At 34.7% G+C, this 27072-nt stretch overlaps 1 protein-coding gene across 3 annotated transcripts in view; it reads right to left on the minus strand.

Annotated features, from left to right (window-relative positions):
- Positions 1 to 27072, minus strand: part of LOC149796443 (SWI/SNF-related matrix-associated actin-dependent regulator of chromatin subfamily A containing DEAD/H box 1-like) — a 95166-nt gene that overhangs the window by 66343 nt on the left and 1751 nt on the right. Inside the window, exons 2-6 of one of the 3 annotated variants that reach the window (XM_089961124.1) lie at positions 24759 to 24992; positions 18555 to 18756; positions 13509 to 13669; positions 10080 to 10495; positions 6923 to 7013 (exon numbers count right to left, since the gene is read on the minus strand). In XM_089961124.1, the coding sequence (XP_089817250.1) occupies positions 6923 to 7013; positions 10080 to 10495; positions 13509 to 13669; positions 18555 to 18756; positions 24759 to 24984 (1096 nt within the window). In that variant the 5' untranslated portion in view covers positions 24985 to 24992. Of the gene's footprint in view, positions 1 to 6922; positions 7014 to 10079; positions 10496 to 13472; positions 13670 to 18554; positions 18757 to 24758; positions 24993 to 27072 lie in introns of all 3 variants that reach the window. The other 2 variants (XM_089961122.1, XM_089961125.1) reach the window with 2 other exon arrangements.

Here is a 27072-nt window from a genome sequence, read left to right on the forward strand (position 1 = left end):
TAGATTCTTTCCACAAATAACTTCCAAAAGTGTTCAGACACTGGACAGTAATAGAATAACTGCAAACTAAATTTTATTCCTTCCTTACAAAATGAACTTTTATCATTGTTACTTAAAATGTTTTCTTCAAAAACTGGTTTGTGGCAATATTCTAAGAAAGAATAGATCTAAAATTAAAGCTGATCAGTTTAGTATCTTCGGTACAAATTTTAATCAAAACAAAAGAACTGGACCATTTATCTGCACCATCTGCATACTCCAATTTCCTGAACAAATTTGTTTGTTTACCATTTGGTAATTGTATCATAATTTGTGTCAGGTCTTTTATAAATACATTTATTTTCTCTTCCCTTAATGATTGAAGTCCTGTTAAAAACTAAACTAGTTATACTTTCCAAAAAACTTTTGATTTTGATTTTAATTTTCCTGATATCTCTGCGATAAGAGCAAATAATGAATGAATTATTAGTTTTGTTTTTGTTTATCTTGTAATGATATGAAAATGTACATTCTGTTGGAGGAGTGGGGCGAAACTAGCTTTAATAATTTAATACATAACAATGTCACAGATTGTGATTTTTTTTCCGTATTGGCACAAAATATACCATCTGATGATCTTTTTGGCAACAATATTTTTCGCTGCTAAAATTGTATATACAATATTGGGTTTGGAGTTGAGACATTTAAAGGCACCATGACAGGAAGCTGCAAAATTGCACTGGAATCTTTTGTTGCATAAACAAATCCATCATGTTAACAAACCACCCAAACACTGCAGTGTTCTATCATAATCTGCTTATGCTGATGTCTGGCCTTAGTACTCTGTGCTGTAATATAACCAAAATCGTCATGCTACCTGACTAGTTACAATTGACCATCTCTGAAGGCGGGAACTGAATGAAAACAATCTACCAGATGATGGCAACTTTTTTCCTTCATGAAAAAATGTACCAGAAAAAACAGTTATACTGAAACTTCAAAGAAAACTGATTACCTGTGAAGCACCAATCGTTCAGTACATATACTAAGCAAATGAAAAAAATTCTGTCTCCATCAATGTTTTACAATTATTTGATGTTGCTGCAGCAATAACAAATGGCCATTTGTTTGGTCCTTCAAAGAGCAACTTTAGCGGTGCCTTCAATAACACATGAACCTTCATTAAAGCAAGCTGAAGACCTATCATCAAAGAAAGTCAGCAACAAACTTATATAAAAGCATTGTTTCATTTTTCATAGCAATTGGAACATATGGGTTCCATGAAAGATTACTGTTTACAACAAAAAAGTTCATGCTTAAAATCTCTACCAATGGCGGTCTAAAATTAAAATTACAATACTTCAAAACAATAGATATCTGGCCATCGAGTTAAATGAAGGTGGGACTTCTCACAAGAATGTGGAACTTTTTTTTATTTGTTCACATGTTTTCATTTCCCAATGACTAGCCTCATCCCCTTGGTAGCCTAGGCATCATGGTAGTTATCTCTGGCTGACCAAAATCTAGGCCAATTTAAGTACATGTGCATGTAGCATATAAACAACTATACGGCCATGTACTACTAGGATAATAAATATCAGAGTTTTGGGAAATCTGTTTGTTGACAACTGGATACAGATCAAACAAGGACTACCATTTTTTGTATATGTGTTTTAGTTGTGTTTTCTAATGGGATTTGACAGATACATAAATTTTCTAACATGATCGAATACTCGAATTCATGAATTTTTTCATATGCATGTGTACTATTTAACACATTGTGGAGTGTACTATACAAATGTAAGTTGTCAATATACAAGTGTATTTCAGACTTGCCTTCATGTAATCAAAATTTCCTTTTGTTTACTCTGCATAAATCCTACTTGCTGACCATAAGTCACCTCTTAAAAAGTTAACTTGTATGCAGAATTTCAATTTATTTTCAGCCCCCCACCCCCCCCATCTGAACATCTTCATCTGTCAACAATATTACCTTGGTTCGGAGAATGTTGAGATAAATGGATAGGACTGTATTACGAAATTGAGGTTAGTGGGGTTTTTTTTGCGACAACTTTTTAAAGCCAGCACCATCCCTGCATACCTGTTGCTATTTCCAGATGGAAAACAACATGACCACATGATAAGAATTCTTCCTCCCATACGATGAAAGCATCTAGAATACCAGAGCACCCACTGTCCAACCTGCAGATACCATGAACATGCACACAGTCCTTTTTATTTTCATTATGTAGTCAACTATGGGACATCAGTGTGGGGTGGGAGGAGGGAATCTGGCAATAGCACCAGGCACGTATAACTTAATTAAAATTACTTTTACCCCAACTCCCATAAAATTCTAATACTTGTAATACATAACCTGTTGCTACTGTATAGCCGAATTTGTCAGGTGGGAGGCTGATGATCACACAACTGGTGAAACAAAAACAAAACCAGGGAATACTCCTAACTGTAGAAGATACTATTGCTGGAGGATATCCACTTGGGTCACTTTTTAAATATGACAATCAGACCCAAAGAAAATGTGCCTTTGCTTTAGTAAGTGAAGTTGAAAGAAGGTAGTACGAAATCACCAAAATATGGCTTTTTCAACACATTTCCACAAACAAGTTAGATAGGCCCATAAAGTACCAAAGGTTTGAATCTCATGGGCTTTAATTTTATGAATGAAAGGTCCCTCTTAGTAAGAGACTGACATTCTCTCTTGATAGTTAATGCAATCTACCTCAAAATGATGGAAACTAAATATCAGCAGAACCTTTAATGGGGGGGGATACACTTCCTACTCTTCCTTCTCCTTTTAGAAGCTGCACCCCTCCCCAAAAAAAAACAAATGCCTAAAGCTCTAACTGAACTAAAAGATTTATCTTGATCATCCCCAGCACAGATATTATTGTGAGTGGAGCTATCGATGGAAACTGGTTTTTTGTTGTTTTTTTAAATCGGATGGCAAAGGAGACAAACTGGCATAATTTCTATTGAACTTTAGACACATTTAAGACTGCATAACAGTGACACTAAGGAGAAGAGGAAGGTAAGGTTCTTAAAGGAAGTTTCGCTCAAAGGTTCAAAAAAGGATTTAGATAATGCACAAAGACCAAATAAAAGGTTCCAATTAGGCCTTAATGATCAAGATACATGTCTCTTAAGCTCAAAAAACCTGATGAAATCACAAAGATGAGAGTCCTACCCTATGGCAGAACTCCTAGGGATCAAGCAAATGTTGCAAAGGGCTGCCCTATAGTCACAATAGTCAAAACATTCTCATTCTTCAAAAAGAGAAGCCTGCAACAGCATTAAAGTGGGGACAGCTACAATCAACATGTTTAAAATGCACCAATTACAGAAGATTTTCCACTTTGCATTGAAAACTTTATAACTAGATTCCTTCCTAGCCTGAGCAAAGCAGTTGGCAAACTTTCTCGAAAACTGGCCTTGACAGATTGATCACTTAAGATGAGCCAAGTGTAACAGTGCAGACTTTACAGGTTGATGTGTAGGAGTAATCCTGTGATGTGAACTGATCCAAATCTAGTAACCAAGTCAGGTGGTGACACTCAGATAACAGATGAATCTAAGTTAATTGTGGGTCCTTGTGCTGTTTCCGGTTTACAAAGCAGGAACTGGAGAGGGTGCAAGTGAAGTCACCAAGGGATACTTGATCTGCAGCCGCTTTCAGAATTCCAAGGAAACAGAGGTAAAGGTGTACTGGCAATGAAGACTTGGCATAAAACCAAATATGAGGAACAATCTAAGCAATCCTGTTGAGTGGGAGGCAAACCCTGTCATGATTGGGGAGGAAATTCTTCCCCACATACATAAAGTGCTGAGAAGGGACAATATCTGACTTCTCTAGGTTGGAGAATAGACCCAGAAAAGTCACCATTGAACAACAGTGTGATAGGTCCTTCACAAGAGAATTTCTGAGGATGTGGTACTTTTAAATATTCCCTATTAACTGACAACATTCTGACTTACTACCTTGAAATATGTAACACCTAATTAACAGGAATTTCTGGTAATGATGGCTGGTAAAGTTTTATTTAATCAGGTCAGCAAATAAGTCTTTCCTGAAGGATGAAAATAAAGTTAGCCATTGTTGTTAATATCTTACTTTCTTAATTCTTAATTCTGGCTTACCTTCACATAATTTGTTCTTGTTGTTGTTGTTGTTATTGTTGTTGTGGGGTTTAATGCCATTTTTCAGCACACGATAGGCTATGTATGGCGGCCAGTATTAATGGTGGAGGAAGAACCTGGGAAGAACCACCGACCCACGAGTAACTACTGGCAACCTTTCTCACATACCCACATTGGTCGAATCCTAGACTCGAACCCAAGCAGACAAAGGTGAGATGGCAGTGATCCATAACGAAGAGCGATTTAGACCACTCGGCCACTCGGGGCCCCCATAATTTGTTCTAAAGGTACCATGTGCTAGCACACTGCAACACAAACCATGTGGAGTGAGAATGATGTAACATTTATATCACAGACATAGGGGCAATCTATCAACGATAGGATTTTGATATATCCAGGAAACAAAATTCAACACATCTTATGTCCAGTGTTTTGTGTTTATAATTAAAACCTGGGAAAACATAATGACCAATAATCTTAGTCAGCGACACAAGTAATTGTCCAGCAAAGCTTAGTCAGCAACAGCTTAAATGACTGTCTGAAAAAGAAACAATTTCTAAACCAGACCTAGTAACCTTTGAATTTTACAGTGACCCCGCTATAGCGCGCACAGTTACAACACGAATTCAGATATAACACAGTCGTGGTGTGGCTCCCGAAATTTCACATACATGTATTTTTCTTGTGCACAAAAAAACTTTCTTAAAAAGTACGGGAAAAAAAAAACGGAAAAAGTTTATTATCATTTTGGGGAAGAGATCGCATATGAATTATACAAGATGACCGTGGCTTGGCTCCTGAAATTTTATATGTATTTTTCTCGCACATAAAAGTACGAAAAACAACGCATACAAAGTTTATTCTGAGATTGTGTATGTCTTCGCCAATGTCGCAAACTTGGATTGTTTTTCCTTATTGGCTGCAAAACATACCATGTGGCGATTTTTTTTATTGGTGACATTGTTGACTGTTTAAACTTTTATACATAACCATTGGTTTGGAGTGCAGAAATTCAGAGGCCCCATGAAAGAAAGTCGCAAAATGGATATAAAATGCACTGAAATATATCTATTGTTACATAAACAAATTCTTTGTCCATATTGACAAACCATCTAAACAGTGCATTGTTATATCATAATCTGCCTATCTTGACATCTAGCATGAATTCTGTATGTTGTGAAATATCCGCTTTTTTTGTTGTTGGCACTTCTGGTAACGGAGATCAACCAGACGAGCCATTGTCTCACAATCTATCTTTCATCGGATTTTCGGCCACTCGCTAGTAATTAATATATTTACAAAGACTGACATTTCTATGTGGATGGTAAGTAAAACTCCTCTTCTTTTCACTCAGAATTAAATCCTTCAGAACACTCACATTTTCTGTAATAATCCCTGTCAGCAGAACATGTCACTATCGTCCGTTGACCCTTTATTAATTTTCAGATGCATGCGTGGAAGGCAGCATCACACTGCTACCACAAATGTAAAATAGTATAAAAAAAATAAAGAATACATCTTACTTATTGGTTTATTTAATATGCAAGGAGGGACAGTAACTAGAATAGTCCAAATGACAGCCAATTCCTTTTTAAAAACGTACCCAGATACAATAGTTTGCTGAAATTTCAAAGGATATGGATTACCTTTGAAGCGCCGATTGTTATGAAAACATACTTGGCACTCGGCAAATGAAAAACATACCAGTCTCAATCATGCAATACAATTATTTGATGTTGCCGCCACAATAAAAAATGGGCATTTGTTTGCTGCTCAAAAGATTTCCTTTAGCGGTGAATTCAATAGCGCATGCACTCTTCATCAAAGAAAGCCAACTACAATCTTTCAATAAGAAGAAAGAATTTTTTTTCAAAGGAAGTCAGTACCAAACTTAAAGAAAAGTGATGGAATTTGATAGATTTTTTATTTTCCAACATGACTGGAACACATTAACTGTGCTGTGAAGGTTTCCTTTTTGTAGGGAAGAAGTGTATGATTACAAACGCTACCAATGTTGGCTTAAAATGCAAACTAACTTTCACGGACTTGGAACGTACTGAAAAGTAAATGAGCTTTATCATTCGTTATGTGATTGTGCTATGTTTTTCCACTGAATTCAGACTAATATGACCTGTTACAAAATTATGGAATATTTTAAAGCTCTGTGTGTGTGCATATTTTCCATGGATGCACTTGTTTTGTGGATTCAATGTACATGCATGTGATGAGGTTCACAGGTGAGTACACGGTGTTGATAATCTATTCATGCTATACATTAGACATTTATATATAAACAGGATTCACGTATATGTACCAATTCATGGTTCTCTAAATAAAGTAAACTATTATATGTCTTCTCTGTGTTCACTACAGGTGTATTTCCCATTTAATATGCATCAATTTAAGATAGTAACTGTGCTGATGAAGCACGTATTTTACCGCCCGCATTTATTACCTACACCCTACCCCCAATTTTTTGGGGGTACATTTTCTTCAGCTAACTGACCTGGTTGCTCATAACACGGTTTGGACTTTAATGCGGTCGGGGTCTACGGCTCACAACTACCGTGTTATAGCTGGGTCACACTGTACTTATTTATGGTGTTTAATTGGCAGTCTAATGGATAACCAAACTGGAGACAAGTTAAGAACTTCTACGATCAATGTCCAGTTGCTCCGCAAATAAATCAGTCACAATCTTCTTTGATCTACTGGATATGGTCAGCAAATAGATGGATTTCCAGAGATATATGTTTAAGGTTTTGTTTCTTCAAGTGCAACTCACCTTTCTTGTCAGGTTTGGAAGCTATACTTGCAAGGGCAATAGAAGCATCTGCCACTTCCCACTTGTTTTCTTCCAGTGCCTTGGATAATATCTGAAATAAATGTAAGGTATAAAACTCAGTCTATGCAAACTAAATTTGTGCTTAATATGGAAGGTACTGATTAGATAATGAAATACCATGTGAATCAATGTGCAAACATTTCTTATTTGGCTTGTACTCTCATCACAATAACAGTGTAACTCAAAGATGTCAATTTGTCAAATTCAAAAGAGAGGCAGTGTTTATCCTTAGGGGAGAGGACTGAAAAATTAATTTGATTAATGGTAGGAAAATTTGTCATGCAGCAGAAGTGTGCTAGTATAACAGGTACAGTTCAGTATCTTTATCATATGCGTGCAAATCAGAATTATCACACAACAAAAAGTTGTTATTTTGAGAAGAGATACAAGTTACATCTCTTTTCATTAGGATGAGTCATTCAGGATTTAAAACTTGTCAAGTGAAATTTCTGTTCATGGGTTACAGAGAATAACTATGTACAGTTTCACTGGATTTCCTATTCATCAAAGGTTTCTCACATAAGCTGACCATCTTTTGATCTCAGGAAGATGAGCAAATGACTAATTGTTTTTAAAGTGTGGACAAGTGAAACTTACATGGCTGGCTGACAAGTGAAACTTACATGGCTGGCTGACAAGTGAAACTTACACGGCTGGCTGACAAGAGCCCTCTCTTTTACAGTTATATATAAATCAGTAGTAAATTTGTTGTTTTGTCTTGGTGCACAAAACAAAGATGGTGATTATTTTAAGACACTGATGATTTAATTTTAGGATGCATTTAAGTTGAGCAGAATACAGTAATCTTGTGTGATACATTTTTGGCAAAAAAACCACATAAAAATGCAGATGTTATGATTTTGTTGTACAGTGCACATAAAACAACATTGATAACATAATAATAATAATAATAATATTATTATAATTATTCTGTGCATGGTATTTGTTCAAAAACATATTTTGAAGGTTAACATGTATACAATAAACAAATCTGCCTGTTATCATGGGAATTTATACACACACACATACATGGATGAAAAATGGGAAATGTAGTCACCCTTACAGGTATAATTTATGGATAAAATATACGAATCACATGTTAAATGAAAGTAAAATATATTCATTATGCACACTAAGTGAAGTTTCAACACCCACCTGGATATTAATCATAACATTTTAAATGTGATGTTACACTAAACTGAATAAAGATTATACGTGATGTGATTTTGGTTTTTAACATAGCTTTAACAATTTTTCAGTCATATCGCTATGATGTCTGCAATGTGGCAGTTTATAGTGATGTCTAGCACTGGGGGCATCATGCCGCAGACATGTAGCATGATGTCCCACCCAGTCACATTATCCTGACACCAGGCCGACCAGTCCTGACACTAACCTCTTAATGCCGAGTGCAAAGCGAGGCAGCTGTTAGTACCATTTTTTAAAGTCTCTGGTATGACTCGGCCGGGGATCGAACCCACAACTTCCCGCACCAGAGGCGGACACTCTAACCACTAGGCCACAGGGATGGTTTGAATAAAGATTATAACAAGCATTCATTGTTGTTTGGGCATATAGCACTCATTATGTTAATTAAAGACCAGATATATATTTGACTGAAAATGACAAACCCCACCTTTCAGGATTTCACTACAAAAACCAAACAACATTCCAACTTATAATCATAGAGAATGCTACAAAAGCAGATTGAAATGGAGGAGTGAGTTGGTAGACTGGCTTTCATTCAATTCAACTTATAAAGGTGTATACATGTTGTTATATAAGTATAAAGGTGTATACATGTTGTTATATAAGTATAAAGGTGTATACATGTTGTTATATAAGTATAAAGGTGTATACATGTTACTATATAAGTATAAAGGTGTATACATGTTGTTATATAAGTATAAAGGTGTATACATGTTGTTATATAAGTATAAAGGTGTATACATGTTGCTATATAAGTATAAAGGTGTATACATGTTGCTATATAAGTATAAAGGTGTATACATGTTGCTATATAAGTATAAAGGTGTATACATGTTGTTATATAAGTATAAAGGTGTATACATGTTGCTATATAAGTATAAAGGTGTATACATGTTGTTATATAAGTATAAAGGTGTATACATGTTGTTATATAAGTATAAAGGTGTATACATGTTGTTATATAAGTATAAAGGTGTATACATGTTACTATATAAGTATAAAGGTGTATACATGTTGTTATATAAGTATAAAGGTGTATACATGTTGTTATATAAGTATAAAGGTGTATACATGTTGCTATATAAGTATAAAGGTGTATACATGTTGCTATATAAGTATAAAGGTGTATACATGTTGCTATATAAGTATAAAGGTGTATACATGTTGTTATATAAGTATAAAGGTGTATACATGTTGCTATATAAGTATAAAGGTGTATACATGTTGTTATATAAGTATAAAGGTGTATACATGTTGCTATATAAGTATAAAGGTGTATACATGTTGTTATATAAGTATAAAGGTGTATACATGTTGCTATATAAGTATAAAGGTGTATACATGTTGTTATATATTGCACAAGTATGAAAATAGACTGGGTTCGAGTTGTAAACTCTTGATATGATATAGATCACCATGTCCAGTTATATAACTGTTTATAGAACTTTGCCACTGTTTATAGAACTTTGCCACTATTAACTGAGTCTTCCAACCATACTCTTCTAAATGTTCTTGTTTATGGTCTGTTATAAGTTAGTTACTAGTCTTTTTCTTCAAAATATTGTGTGTAATTAAGTTTGTATTGCCAATAACCCATGCAAAAGCTGGCTTTTAAATTATCAAATTATTTGACACTGACATCACATTGATGCTTTTTATTTGTTCTCATTCTGATGGGCTGCTTACAATGTACTATTTTGTCATGTCTTTTAAGGCATCAACTTATCTCGGACAGCACATTTACACAGCAACTTGGGACAGGAAGCGATCTTAAAAGAAACAGACTGCATTTCATTCAGTGTTGTAGTTTTGTCTCACAAAAAGATGCACCATGTGTGTGAAGTATGATAAAATTCAAGCTCTGTCTTTGAAAGGGTTCCTTACTTACTCTTCTAGAATGATGAGGAAAGGCATCAGCTAAGAATGTGATCTTTGACTCCTTTGTTGATGGCTCAACAACCTGCTTTTCTTCATCCTTATCTTCAACATTCTGAGATGATAGACTGTAGGCCTCAGTAGCTTGAGAATCTTTGAAGGTATTTTTGGCTGAGGAGTTCTGACTGTATGACTCAGTAGCTTGAGAATCTTTGAAGGTGTTTTTAGCTGAGGAGTTTTGACTGTATGACTCAGTAGCTTGTGACTCGATATTGCTCTCATCTGGTACTCCATTAGAATTATCACTGGAAAGCATGGGACGGAAGCGTTTTCTTGGTTTCTGAAGAGGATCCTCTGAATCTGAGCTATCACTGCTGTGTTGTCTAATTCTTTTGAATTTTGCCAAGTTTGAGTTTCCTCGAGATGGTCCTAAAATAAATAAAAAGTCAATCCAATCAGGTGATATTAGAATTCAACATTGTTAATTGAGACTAAACTATGATATCAAGTACTATTAGTATTGACTACATCACAAAGGACCCTATTCACTACAACTGGCTCTGTGGGGCCTTAAGCAAAAGACCTTGTTTTGGAAGATAACCATTTGGGGGCCACGGCTCCTATAAATAAACATGAGCAATGCTTCAACTCCTTAAAGGCCTCATCAATACAAGCAACATCCCATACAAAAATACGATTGACAATGGCCATAATTCTGTACATAAATAGGCACATCTAGGTCAATGGAACAATGTTTTATAAATAGGCACATCTAGGTCAATGGAACAATGTTTTATAAATAGGCACATCTAGGTCAATGGAACAATGTTTTATAAATAGGCACATCTAGGTCAATGGAACAATGTTTTATAAATAGGCACATCTAGGTCAATGGGACAATGTATTATAAATATGCACATCTAGGTCAAAGGAACAATGTTTAAACAAATTACATCAGAATATATTCAATGGTTCTTGATTTTTACTGACTGTCAACGACATTCCAAGTTTAAATGTGAAGACAGGAATTGGATTGACAAGGGGCAAAACTCTCCAAAAAAGGTGTAGATAAACTAAAACATTAAAAGGCACATGCAAGTCTATAAGGCAATACTCACACCAGTTGGTATTAATGGTGTTTGGGCTGTGCCAGCTAGTAGAAATTCTCACATGAAGATACAGATATTCTCGTGAAGTTCTGGACGATAACTATCCAATGTGGAGATGACAACTTAAACGAAACACTTTTATATCTAAGCCTATGTGATAATGTACACATCAAATTTTATCAGAATATGTTAAATGCTTCCTGAGATATGTTGTTTAGAAGAATCTGCTGCAGTGAAGATTTTAAATTGCTGGAAAATGGACAAGTCCACGAAAATCAGAAAAAACAAATACTTTCACAAGTACTTGTCAAATTACATAAATTTGTAATGGTTAGAGAGTTTAGGGAGTAAAAGTATGTGTGAATTGGCAGGCAGGTGGAAAAGGTGATTACTGTAGGGGTCTCTATGTGGAGGCCCTAAGAAGAGTATGCTGAGAAACAAAGTATCCAAACTTTCCTTCTGAGAAAGAACTGAATAACTTTGTAATTTTATCAAATATGTGCATCTCAACTCCAAAAATCTGTTTTCTCAAAGGGTAGTAAAAAAAATATCCCTGAAGTTTAGTTTTATTTCAATCACTAGTCTGCAAAAAACTAACACAGCATGACTGATGGCGACACACACCCATCCTGTCCAACTTTGAGTTCCTTCAAGAGCCAAAAATAATCTGTAGGAATGGATTAGTCCATAGATCCTTATTTCTTTGCATATTGTTACATTTTCATGAAAAGAACATGTCATTAGAAATAACCATAAGATGTTCAGATGCCTGCTAATTTGGAGGTTAGATCAGCATCATTTTCATATAGGACTAACTAAATGCTACAAGAAGAATTCAAGAGAAAACCCCAAGCTGTTAACAATCATCCTTGCAGGAAGACTAGTTTATAACAAGCGATTTTCATAATAACCATTGTGGCAGCCATATTGTGAAGTCAAAACTGTAACATTTTCAATCAGAGAAATCAACATTTTACAAAAAGTCTTGCAGTGAAAACCCCATGTTGATATGACCTTTTATTCCGAAGGAGCAGCAACAACATTTTCAAGATTGCCACCATGGTGGTCATGTTACATGTCAAATGGGCAACATTTTCATTTAGGACACATTTTGGCTAGTGAGATGTGTTTGAGGGCTGCACTGAGTAAACCATTGTGCTAATCTGCATAAGTACGACCAGGATGTGGAACAACCCATTCAATGTCAATCAAAGAGATGCTCGATGCCTATACAAGAACAAAAGTTATTACACATTACTGCCTTTGAATTAGAATATTTAAGTCATTTTTATTATATTTTTGAAAAGTTTGTGAACAGCGGCAATGTTTCTTTGAAGTCAGATTTTACTGCATACATAGAATGCAAAGCATGATCATTTAAGTTATCAGAAGTGTAATTCAATTTTTAAGCCGATTCAGGAAGCAATTAGCTATCAGCAAAGCCCAACAAAAATAAATTTCAGAACTCTTGGTTGATAGAGGTTTGATAAGTGAAGCACGCCAGTGTAGCAATGAATAGTAATGGCACTTGCATTACCTTTGAACTATTTTTGAACCCTGTTGAATTTATATTTGAATTTTAGTCACTGCAATGTTGTGTGACAATATTAAAAAAGTGAAAATTTTTGGCATGTGGAAATTGGAGTCAGGATTTATGGAATTTAAGTCAGGGATTGTGAGTTTATTTAAGTCACCAGCCTGGGGCCTGAGTCCAAAAAAGATAATCTTCGAGCACTGTTCTCATAAAAATTTTTTTAGTTCAGCTTTCTAACATCAATTTCCAGGACATCTTATGACAAAAAATAATTTTCAAGGAGGTTTCCTGGATATTTTCACTGGATTCAAATTCCAGCTGGATTCCAAGACCTCCTTAAAATCAGGAGGGAACCCTGCATTTAGGAATTGAGATAAGATTTCAAGACGACCATATTGGTCTTCAGCTCTACAACATTTTCATTTCAACCAAATAGACGTCAGAAGAATGTTAAAGTGAAAACCCCATGCTAATAATACCATCTTTTTAAGAGAAATTGCTCTGACAAGATTTTCAAGATGGCCTCTATGACAACCATAGTACAAATCCAAGTGTCACAATTTTCATTTAGGACCAATTTGATTTTTTTAATGAATGTGCAAAATGTTTCATTGCAATCCTCCATGCAGTTAAAAGGAGTTTAAATAACTTGTGCTAATGGATGGACAGAAGAATGGATAAAAGACACCCCAAGACACCTACTGGTTGACGACCAGTTGAGTTAACAACCGATTATTTTTTAACTATTAACCCGGGTGCACACCTCCAATCAAAATATCAATTGTACTGTCAATGTCACCATTTGTTTTTCTGAGAGCATCTTTCAGGTCCTGGTCATCTTTTGCAGGAAACATCTGCCTCAAGTTGGTCAAATGATCATCATACACCTCATCAACTGCTGAATCCTCATTTTCTGAACTTTCATCTGATGAGACAGTATCGTTTTGGTCCTTCATTTTCCTGTAAAAATGAAGAGATTTCATTTGAAACCTAATAGAATTCATGATCTGCGTTGGCAAAAATATTGATACCACACAAAAAGTTGTTAAAATCTGATATTTTTTTTTAGTATGGCATGAAAATCTCATATAGTCATCTTAAGTCAATGAACGTGCATGCCAAATTTAATTGACCTTACGCCAGAAGGTAGATCGCTCCGCCCACCGAACATGTGACTTGACAACGTCTTAACCTCCGACAAACATTCTGTGAAAATGGCATGCGTGATAACATTAAAAGATATACCAGACAATATTGGTGAGCAATATTTGCCATATGAAGCAACATTGAGACAGAGACAGAAAGCGAGAGCATTTATCCATCGCTTGCACTTCTCTAAGTTACATCGGTATGCGAAGAACTCGCCCCCATATATCTGGAGAAGTCGCCCCAGAATGGTTGGAGAAGTCGCCCAGTTGGTTGGAGAAGTCATCCCAAAGCTTGTCACCCAAATAACCTTTTTATAACACAATTAAGTCATCTTTTAAGTGATTCATATATATATATATATATATATATATATATATATATATATATATATATATATATATATATATATATATATATACGCGATCACACAAGAGATATTCACTAAATTAAAGCAATATCATAGTAATATTTATAAGGATGAAATTAAGTCTGTATATAATCTAATGAATGACGACAGTATAGTGATTAAAAAGGATATGTCAAACAATATTATTATTGTGAATCAAGATGATTATGTTAAAGAAGTTGAACATCAGTTAGAAATTAAATAAAAAATTTCAACATGCATTAATGAGATCGCTAAAAATAATAATTCCGTAAGTGAGGAATTTGATACTATCCCTCTTAACATACGTACACCTCAATTCTACATATTACCCAAAACTCATAAAAATCCTGACCATAATTTACCTTTAAATTTTCCAGGATGACCCATTATATCAGGTTGTAATTCATATACTGATAACCTATCCAAATTTATTGATAGTGTTTTACAACCTTTAATGAAATCACTTCCTTCATACATTAAAGATACAACTACTTTGATTAAAAAGTCGAAGTATATTCCACATCTATCTGATAATTTAAATCCTGGTATCATTAGATGTAACATCACTATATACCAACATTCCGCATGCAGATGGTATTAAAGCGTGCAAATATTTTCTTGATAACAATCCTAATAATAGCACACTATCTAGCAAAGATATTTGTTAAAAAAATAAAAACTTATCTTGGAAAATAATTAATTTCAATTTAATAATATGAATTACATACAGATAATGGGTATTAATATGGCTCATATATACTCTTCCCTTTCATGGGTGAATTAGAAAAGGATTTTATTCAAAACGAAAAGTTTAATCCATCTCTTTGGTTCAGATTTTTAGATGACATATTTATGATCTGGAAGCATTCGACTGAAGAACTGAAAAAAATGATTGATCGCCTAAATCATTTTCACCCGACGATTAAATTTACTTATACTGCATCTAGTACGCATGTTTCATTTTTAGATGTAAATGTAATAAAAAATATTGATAACACTATCTCGACAAAAAAAATTATAATTATGCATCTAATGATTTGAAGAGCAGAGCAAAAGGGACAGAAAACACTTATTTTTCATTAAGTACAGAAGCGGAGTTGATCAAATGGAAAAGTTGAAAAATTGCAAATTTTGTAGATTTAATAAGCTATTAAGTTGAAGAAAAACAACAATAAATAAAGCCTTAACCATGTGGCTATATCTCAGAAATACTATATATGATCCTTGGGGCGACTTCTCCGAACCGTTGCGAAATTTGTAAATATATACAATAGCCGAGTCGATATCGACAGATGCAGCTTGTCGGAGGAAAATGGCAGACTTAAACAGTGTCTGGAGGTGTGTATAATAGCGCTCGCTGATTGGTCAATCAAGCAGAATGATTGACAACTGGCGTTAGGTCAATTTGTAATCCTCATGTGATAATTCATTAGGCTAACTTTACTGTCAAAATAAAGTTTTAAAAATCATCAGAGACCCAAACAGACCTGACATCATTAACCTGGCATACATTAGTGAAAAAGCTAATTTTTCAATAAATTATGTTTTTCCAAGAACACTTGTATGATCACATCAATGTGATCAGGGAATGTATTTGAAGGAGAAAAACAAATACAGTAATAAGCCTGGTGCTTTGGGTTGAATGATATTAATGTCATTTCACGCTTTCTGGTGGGAATTGGTGGCATTTTTATGCTATCTCAATGTGACCCTACTTTCATTTCAGCCTGAGTAGAAGGTGTATATACATCTTTGTATGATTGTGAAAGGTTCTCTTACTGTAACTCTATCATGTTTATTTCAGATGATAAAACAATTTTGACACATGCTGCACTCACTTGTTATCAAGCACTACATTTAAACAAGACTACTGCCTTATTCAAGTACTGACATTTATATAAAATCCCTTGACAACATAATGCAGACACTTGCACACAATTACCATAATAATTATGCACTATATTTCATGCAAAATGTTCTCATGTTGTTACCCCTCCTCCTCACTCTTATCCAAATATTAATTGTGCTTGAGTTTTAATCTTTTTGGAAAAGCTTACTGATATCATGGCATCAATGATGCCACAACTAGTATTTATATAGATAGTCCATTGCAAGTAGACATTCTATGAACTTCACCACCAGCATGTTACAAAAGTCCAAGGGGAAATTCAGGCAAAACAGTTGCTCAGATCAATCATTTCATCTAAAGATGCGCATGAAGTAAAAGTCACTTCACCTTCCAGTAATTTAATGCAATTTTCCCAACCCCTTTTACCTCAATACCATGCAAAAAAAAGGAAAACATTAACTTATGTAAAAAAAAACTTTATCGATGAGGAAAGGGAAACAACTGCGTGTCAATACATGAGGATGCTGGAAAGTTAAAAAAGGAAGTTTTATGCACTGTAATTAATTTTTGTGCCAATTTGATGAACATAAATGCAAGAAATTGCACTGTGATTGACAGAATTCTCTGCAAAATTTCACACATCATCCTCGAATAAACTAGTGAAACACTGAATATATGTATCAGCCTGAAGCAAATTTGGACTCACTGGACATATTCAGATGTAATATACAATCAGCTAAGCTTGCTACCACCCTGCCATACAAAAAAGCAAAAATGGACATGAAAAGTGAACAGATGGATAACTTGCAGAAATCTATAAGTGAAAACAGGTTCCTACCAGAATTTATGAATGACAAATGTATGCAGTGAAATATCTGAATAGGAAATGATGTCAGTTGCCTAGAATAATAATGACCATGGAATTCTGTGCATGGTCTTTGTTCAACAATCAAGTTTGAACAATGAACCTGCATTTAGAGGGTCATATGTGTAGAAAGGCCAGTTTAACACTTTATCATGGGTTGCTGCTGTTTACAGGTTTAATCTGTATTTGTAAAATGAGTTTCATAACACCATGAGGAAGATTTCCAAACCAAATACTATTTGAAAAAAATATTTAAAAAAATGCAAAGCTATATTTTAAGGCAAATGCATTAAAAGAAAACAGTAAATGGCTTCTTGTACATAAGTACTATCTGCCTGCACATGGCTACTAAAAACTGCATCTATGCATGAACCTTACTGTAATACACAATATATAGTACATTATCTTATTGTAACACACTATATATTACATTATCTTATTGTAACACACACTATATATTACATTATCTTTTAATACACACTTTACATTACACTAGGAAATATTTCTGTCATTTTGATGAAATTTTGTTTTTACAACTGCATGCGAGTTGAACCTGGTAGAAGATTATGGAGATCTCTGATCCCAACATAGTGTATTATTATTACATTGATTCTATAAAATATTGTAATATTAGTAGTAATGCACAGCCATACTCAAACTAAGTTAAATGCACTGAATTCCTGTGTCACAGCCTTCGAATGTCAAAAACTACTTTCTCTATCAATATCTACTATGCAAGTCTTCATAAACTACTTTTCTCCATCAATATCTACTATGCAAGTCTTCATAAACTACTTTACTCTGTCAATGTCTGCTATACAAGTCTTCATAAACTACTTTTCTCCATCAATATCTACTATGCAAGTCTTCATAAACTACTTTTCTCTGTCAATGTCTGCTACACAAGTTTTCATAAATTACTTTTCTCCATCAATATCTACTATGCAAGTCTTCATAAACTAATTTTCTCTGTCAATGTCTGCTATACAAGTTTTCATAAACTACTTTTCTCCATCAATATCTACTATGCAAGTTTTCATAAACTACTTTTCTCCATCAATATCTACTATGCAAGTCTTCATAAACTACTTTTCTCCATCAATATCTACTATGCAAGTCTTCATAAACTACTTTTCTCTGTCAATGTCTGCTACACAAGTTTTCATAAATTACTTTTCTCCATCAATATCTACTATGCAAGTCTTCATAAACTAATTTTCTCTGTCAATGTCTGCTATACAAGTTTTCATAAACTACTTTTCTCCATCAATATCTACTATGCAAGTCTTCATAAACTACTTTTCTCTGTCAATGTCTGCTACACAAGTTTTCATAAACTACTTTTCTCCATCAATATCTACTATGCAAGTCTTCATAAACTACTTTTCTCCATCAATATCTACTATGCAAGTCTTCATAAACTACTTTTCTCTGTCAATGTCTGCTATACAAGTTTTCATAAACTACTTTTCTCCATCAATATCTACTATGCAAGTCTTCATAAACTACTTTTCTCCATCAATATCTACTATGCAAGTTTTATGATAAAAATGGCCGACAGGCTGACCTAGAAACACATCTATCACAAGCTTACTGTTTCTTTTTGACATTGTCTTTTACATTGCCATTCACCAGATGTCCTGTACTTTTGGCAAGCCAAGGAGAGGAAGATGTAGAGGGTTGGGATTCATCTGTGCAATTGATTACATTTGCTGCCATCTTAGAATTCCTACGAAATATTGGCGAGCCAGGGCTAGTCAACTCTGAAGATGGAGTCTCCATTACTGCATTCACTTCTAGGAAAAGAAATGTTGTTAATAAAAGCTAGCAGTTTAAATCAGTTGTCATGACATTTGATTGGAACTATGGAGGACGATTATGCAGCTAAGAAACATGCATCCATCCCCAATTTCTGTGATTACTTTTGCCCTATTTATTAAAAAAAATAGCTGATAGCAAGGTATCTTTTTAAAAGTAAATAATATGGAAGACTAACCTTTCATTAATGCCTTTTGCAATAAAACTATCCATTCAAGAAGGTAAATTAGTGCCAAGGCAACAGCATGGTAGATACAATGGTAGGATTCAAATCACATCATGCTGATCATGAGTCATTCATTATGACCAATGAGCCATTATGACTCCTGACCCCATTAGTTGCTTTTTCGTACACGCAAGAGAGTGCATCAAGCCTATTCTACATCAGAAACCTGCCCCCATGAATCAATAAGTATGACTCAACAATCTACATCAAACTTGTTTTGGTCACCATGGCACTTTGACTGGGTAAAATCAAGTGCAATTTGAATTCAAAATACACAATACAGGCCATAAAACAGACATCAAACTGTGTTAAATGTCGAATTTTCCATGAGAAAGATTACAAACAATTCAGCTGTCCAGTCCATGTTTTGAAGAGTTGCATGTAAAAATAAAATCACTCTTGATTATTTAGTTACTCCATTAAGCCAGGGTACAAGTCTGACACATGTTGCTGATGGTTTTGACAGTCAGCATCCTGATGTATGGAAGACACAGCCATTTCTACAGTGATCATTTACTGTATCTAGCCATGAACAAGGTCTCTGCAGTTACTCAGTTAATACAACAATGGATCAATTAACCATGAATGAGAATGTTCTGCTGTTTTATTTATCTGATATATTTGACACATGATCATTTATTCATTTGTGAAAGAGACCAAGGAAACTTTTTATTTATCCTACAGTTCTGTAAAGCCTGGAGTGGTGTGTTATTGATCAATCAACAAACTGAATGTTCTTGGATTATCAAATTAGCATTCATTTCTTGGATTATCAGATTAGTGTTAATTTCTTGGATTATCAGATTAAATTCTTGGATTATCAGATTAGCATTCATTCTTGGATTATAAGATTAGCATTCATTTCTTGGTATAGATGTGAGATACTATGAATATTTATCATCAGATGAGTGTCAAAACCCTTTTTCATGTCCTCATGGGTTTCTTTATACCACATATACACAAGTGATTCTAAAACATCAACTTTTCTCAGATTCATTAAAATAGCAGCAATATAATTATGAAAAGATGATTAAACTAGATTAAACAAACTTCCTGATTTAACATGAGATCTGATAGCACTTGTCCAGATAATGACATGTAGGTTTGTATAAGCAAATTCATACATGTATTGAATCTGTGGACTATAACCACTCCAGTGGCCTTGTGGTTAAAGCGTCTGCCTCAGATGTGGGAGGTCATGGGTTCAATCCCTGGCCGAGTCATACCAGAGACTTACAAAAGTGGTACTAACAGCTGCCTCGCTTGGCATTCAGCATTAAGAGGTTAGTATTAGGACTGGTCGGCCTGGTGTCAGGATAATGTGACTGGGTGGGACATCATGCTACATGTCTGTGGCATGATGCCCCAGTGCTAGACATCACTATAAACTGCCACATTGCAGACATCGTAGCGATATGACTGAATTTTTTTTAAAGCTACCTTAAAAAATGAAAATCACATCACATATGTGGACTATAATAGAATTTAGCTGCTTCATTAGTTATCAGGCCTATAAAAAAAAAATGTTTTGGGTTTTCATTTTTAAAAATATTGAATTTGTGGGTTGGAATAACATTTCCTTGGTGGAAATGGAGGTAAAATTTTATTTGCAGAGAAAATTACACAGCATTCACAGTGATCATTCATAGGATTAAAACTAAGATTTAATGAAAATGAACCATGTTTACGTTACCTGTTTTTATTCGGCTGAGAAAAGACTGTCACTATCACTCCATAATATGATGTTATATAACAGTTACAATTTCCAACTTAAACATGCAATCGATATAACTTGGTGTAAACTGGAATGCACAGACAAATATTAGGAGAAACAGTAACCATCATGGCAAACTGAACGCGTGTTTTGTGTAAGCTTTGCGACATACGATATTGGTAACAAAAAGTTTAACAGTGCTCAAAAAATCTAATAGCCAGATGCCCGGGGACCCTCTAATTTTAGTTTGGGCCCATCCTGTATTCCAAGTGAGGTGCATTTCAGGCTTGTTGAAAAAAAAATGAAGAAACTTTGATCACGCTGATGAAATGAGTAAATGTACTTTCAAGATGTTGACATACATGCCATAACACGGCACAATTGATTACCACTGTCCTACATACAATTGAGATTTGATTTTAATCAAATGGAAGCTTTGCTAAAAATATGATTTTGTACTCCCAAACCCACTAACACAGTTGTTTCAAAAAATCTCAATTTTCAGTGATCTAAACAAAAGAAAGAAAAAAAACCCAAACAACTTTCCATCTATGCCCGTTACATGAAGTATGTATAAACGGTAATCTGTAATGTTGTTGTTCTAGGGTTTAATGCCATTTTTCAGCACAAGATAGGCTATACATGGCAGCCAGTATAACTGGTGGAGGAAGAACCCTGGAAAACCCAGGGAAGAACCACCAACCCATGAGAAGCTACTGGCAGGCTTTCCCACGTAAATCTGTAATGATTGGAACTGATATAAAACTATCCCTTGGGCAGTTTAAATAGAGTGGCAATTAAAGGTTAAGAGGTCAGGTAGACAATCAAATTTCACATTAACTGGCTGACAATAGCTAGAGAGATGTTTGAATGATGCAGTGGGTGAACCCATTGTCCTAATTTGCATAAGTAGGATGAGGAAGTGGAACAACCCATTATAGGTAAATCAGAGAGATGATAGATGCATGTACAAGAATAAAAGTTATTACATATTATTGCCTTGAATGAGAATGTTTAAGCTGCTATGTAGCTATTGCCCCGACTCCCTTGCCCCAATGTGCAAGCGCCCATGGGATGCGCCATTTCTGCCTGTGATACGTCTTATTTTCCTCCAGGACAAGCCCCAATTTTCACGTTCTGGTCAGCTGTGACTCAACTGCATAATAGCTAATGGCAAGACTTAAGTACACAAGCATAAGACCAGTGTGACTAATTAACAATTAATCCTTATCATTGCATTTATCTTGTGAAAAACTGCCCTTCAGACATACTGCATGGTATATTTTGTTTTATTCCTTCTTTTAATTTAATCATGGTAATTAAAGTTTACATATACGGTAAAGGGATGTCAGGTGTTTACTGGCTGAGTTTCTTGGTGGAAATGGAGATGCAGTATTGTTTGCAGAGAAAATTACAAAGCATTCACAGTGATCATTCATAGGATTAAAACTAATTGGTGATGAAAAAAATTTATTACTAAAGTACTGTAAATTAACAAATCTGAAATTTATGTGAATACTGTTTAATCTTAACATTCTATTTACTGAAGAAAAAAACTTTGTAATCAATTAATTATTTCATCACAGCAGCATTCACAAGTGATAAAACAGAACATGGCATCTGTGGATTGCATATATCTATTTATGTATGGAGGTTTTTTTAGTCCTTAAAACTTTATTTTAGAATAAAATTATAATATTTCACCTGCATGTCACAAAATCTAAATTTTCATCAATGTTAAAGGTTAACCCTCTAAGGCTGGCTCCTTCAAATCTGAAGTCCCTTAGAATGCATCCAAAACATTGAAAGGGACTAAAGACAGTGTCTAAATTAGAATTATGGTATTAAATTGTGTCCCCAAGGTTTATTAATTTGTGAACTTAAATAATTCTTTATCCCGTCTATCCTAAAATTATTTACTAATACCTTTCTTAAATCTGTTCTCCAAGATGAACTTAGCACACCCCAAATTTCAATGGAACATACTCTGGACTTTCTGCGTTAGTGGAAAAACACCTTGGAAATATTACAGTATTTTCATTTGCCATTGCATTTCCTAGTTTTTACCAAATATGTCATGAGCACATCAAACCACAATCATAGCATTCACAGTGCTAAACAAATCTGACACCTGGGAAACCTCTAATTTCAAATCATGCCATTCCTGTATTCTAATAGAGGTGCCCATCAGGCTTGTAAAAAAACCCACTTCAAAATTGTCAGAGAAAACTCTGATCGTGCTGATGAAATGTGGAAATGTATTTTGACATACCTGCCACAACAAAGTGCAGTCTGAATAAAATCAGATTGCCAATGTCCTACATAAAGTTGAGATATGAGTTTAATCATATTGTAACATGGCATGTCATGCTAAAAAAACCCACAAACCACGATTTGTACTCCCAAACCTGCCGACACAGTTGTGTTTCAAGAAAACAATTTTCAATAATCTTCGAAAATTAAAGAAAAAAAAACCACCACTATCAGTATATACCCATTACATTTAGTATATATAAACAGTAAAACGTCATGATTGGAGCTAATGTAGAACTATCCTTAAGCAATAATTAAAAGGCAATGAGGTCTGGTTGTAAACCACTATTTGATATATTATTTAATTGGCTTAGTATAGCTTGTGATTTTTGTGTTTGAAGACTGCAAAGGGTGAGCTCATTTGCTAATTTGCATAGGTATGCTCAGGATGTGGAACAATCCAGTAGGTAAATCAAAGAGATGCAAGATGCTGTAGGAGAACAGAAGTTATTACATATTATTGCCTTGAATGATAATGTTTAAGCCATATGTATTATAGGTTTTTGACAAGTTTGTGAACAGTGGCAATGTTTCTTTGAAGTCAGATTTTAATGCATTTCAGTTGTCAGAATAGTGTTCAAGTGTGATTCATTATTAAAGTGGCTTAAAGGAAACAAATAGCTACCAATTGCATCAGCAAATCCTCCCCCCAATTTGAGAACTGGTCGATGGAGTTTTACTTTGTCAAACACGCCAGTAAAAAAGAAATAAAGTTGGGGGAGGAGGAGAGAAAGAATTCTGTGCACATTTTGCACATACTGCAAACAACATATTGAATACGCCAACTTGGTTCAAAGCAGGATTGGCTCAGAGAATCCAGCAGAGAAGTTTGAACACCAGGACAATCCAGTCTCTAGCAAGTGTATTGATGAACACTAACACCTGCATTACCTTCAAACCCCCTACTGAATTTATATTTGAATTAATGCAACTGAAAGGTTATGTGACAAATATTATTAAAAAAGGGGAAATTGTGGACAGATGGAGTCTGGGTTTGTGGAATTTCAGTCAGGACTGGTGATTTTTTTTAAAAAGTCATCAGCCCTGTGTCAAAAATTTTCTTTATTCAAAGATTGATTTACTATGGGTGACTCAACTGAGATGACAGATTTTTGGGTGAAACATTCTCAAGTTTCTTTTTTCAAGCATGAAATTACTATAATTTTTAAAAAAACAAATCTATGCAAAAACTTCCATTAAATATGCCAATTCCTTTGACATGATTTTAATCTGCCTAGAAACATTAGAATGTAATTAAATTATATACCATTTTCCAGCAAATTCATTTTATGCTATATCACTCCACTGAGGTGGATGGAATTTCATACAAGGTGTCCCAAATGCTGCAAACCAGATTCCCAGTAGTCCTTATTAAGGAAAAATCATATTTGATGGGGGATCAGCATCATTTGCGCCAATCTCAAAGGTCAACCCGGAATGTTGTTTTCTGTCAAGCTTCATCAAATTCTACCAAGTGGTTTTTGAAAATAAGTTCTTTACAGGGTTTTCTAGTAATGACAGCCATAATTGAAGGTGGGTGAGCTTCATCTATACAAATAACGGTCTTTATAACAGGATGCTTGCTGTTAAATTTTGATCAAATACTGGTCTGCGGATCTGGTGAATTAGTTATTCATAGGTTCTACTATAATTTATTAATAGAGGCTTTCTTATTTAGTAGCTTTGGCCTTACAGTCAAATGAGCTATAAAAAAAAATCATACTTACTTGCAGAATAATTTGGTGTTAAACTTCCTTGTGTATTTGGAGTTAGTTCATTTTCATCAAATGGGGTGGGAGGTTGTGTGCTGTCCTGTGATAGCAGCTGAGTTATGTCACTACCTGTACTTCCTGTGCTAGACTGTGAGTCTGACCCATGAACCTGGAGCTTAGCAACAGGTTTCTTCACAAAACGATAATTAAGAAGGGTATTAAGAGTGCTGCCCTTGCTCATATTTTAGACTGAAAAAGAATGGAACATCGGTTATGTATTTAAGTTATAGCCCAGCAACAGAGAATTGCAAAACTGAATGATGTGGTAAATGAAAAACTTAGCCCAGGACATTTTGGTCAAGTTGGGCTCAAACTAATAGACAAAAATGCAACCAGAACTGCCTTTTTAATTGATTCCAAGACAAATGCCCAGTAAAATGTCGTTTTGGGGAGTAAAGTCAATTGCAATTATATCCAGTCCAAAGTGAAATCCAGACAGTAACTGGAGACTGACTCCTACTCCCCGTAAGATGCCTTAGAACCATCATTTGGAAGAATGCCCATTTTATTTTACTTGGACTGAGATGGAAAGGGCATCAGAGTAAGCAACAAGAAGGGAATTTGGTCATAATAGCTGGTAAGCATAATTCAATCTAGTTTACTCCCACCAACTACATTTTAATAGCAGTAATATAGTACTGATTGTTACAGTGCTGAATTTTCCTGCCTTGAGTTTTATTTTATTTCTATTGTGTGCTGGCTTTTCTCCATGATTTTATATTGTGAAAATGCATCAATATTGTATGACTGACCCTGGTCAGTAATTGAGTTTTTAGGCATACATGAAAAATTGTTATTTTGTAAACAAAAGATTACATAGCTAATATTTTCCAATATTTCTGATGATGGTGGTTTGCAAAAAAAATCCAAATTTTGAGTTTTGAGATTACATTTTCAATATAAACATGAAATAGGATGTCATAAAAAGTATGGCATGGTTTATATAAGTAAACTAGTCAAAAAGTCATTTAGCATTTCACACTAGGCCAAACATACTAAGGAAGATAAATAGAAAATTGAAGTAGCACCCAAAGGAAATCATTTTCAACTGCTGATGTTTTGAACTTATGCAATACTGGTCATCCAATTGCAAGAACATGTCACAACTGCAGAGTTGCACCACAATTTTTTGTTCTCTGTCTCCAAATCTTGGACAGGGCACATGATTTATAAGAAGAAAAAAATAAAAAAAATACAATGCAATTTTTCTTTAGTGGATATCCATCCACATCTCTGTTGGCATTAGCAATGGCCAAAGCTGTGAAAAGTGATGAAACTTTAAAACAATGTATCTGGCAATAAAAGTCACCCCTACTGCAAGGTATATTCTATTTATTTTGAGGCTCAAATAATGACAAGTGTGTGTGTGCATGCATGTGTGTGTGATTTGGTTTTTTAACATAGCTTTTTTTAAAAAATTCTTTAATATTGCTTCGATGTTGCAGTGTAGCAGTTTATAGTGATGTATAGCACTGGGGCATCATGCCGCAGACATGTTTCATGATGTCCCACGCAGCCACATTATCCTGACACCAGACCGAACAGTCCTAACACTTAATGCTGAGCACCTAGTCAATTTGCTGTTAAACTCCAAAATACTTATTCAGATTTGCTAATCACATTTTGTCTAAATTTCTATGTGTCTTTACTTATTCAGCCACACTTAGAAACAAAATCAAAAATATACGCTAAATTTGTTCATTGGATGTACTTTTATAATGACCACATTTAAATCATTGAGTCTTTCTGCCTCTGAATTCAGTCACTGTGAATATCTGCAGATTTTCCCACCACTCAGCAGCTAGTCTAAGTCTTTGAACTTTACACCCAGCTATTGCATCATGTTCTTTTGAGGTACTCATATGACATGCACGTCTGGGGGTCTTTCAGCCAGTAAATTCTTTCAGTGTAAATATCTGCACAGCTGACCAACTGATCAACACATTTTCCCACTCAGCACGCAGTTGAAGTAGGACTGGCAAGCCTTTGAGTTTACTGCCCAGCTACTGCAAGCGTATGCAGGACTCCTGTGTAAGTGATTTTTTGCATCACAGATACAAAACCTGAATTGCAAATATGCATGATTAAGCATTTCCAAGACTTTTGGGTGTACACTAATGTCAAATGAGAGCAAGATCCAAAGCATGAAATTCCATGGTGCAGCTTTATGATTAACCAGATATTCAAGCAAATTAATATTTTCATGAGTTACCTGAGCAAATAAAACTTAATGAAACAATGAAAGTATCAAAGGTAAATATGATAGTAA

This window comes from Sinohyriopsis cumingii, chromosome 6 (assembly GCF_028554795.1).
Source record: "Sinohyriopsis cumingii isolate HCF-2022 chromosome 6, ASM2855479v2, whole genome shotgun sequence".
Classification (NCBI taxonomy): Eukaryota; Metazoa; Mollusca; class Bivalvia; order Unionida; family Unionidae; genus Sinohyriopsis; species Sinohyriopsis cumingii.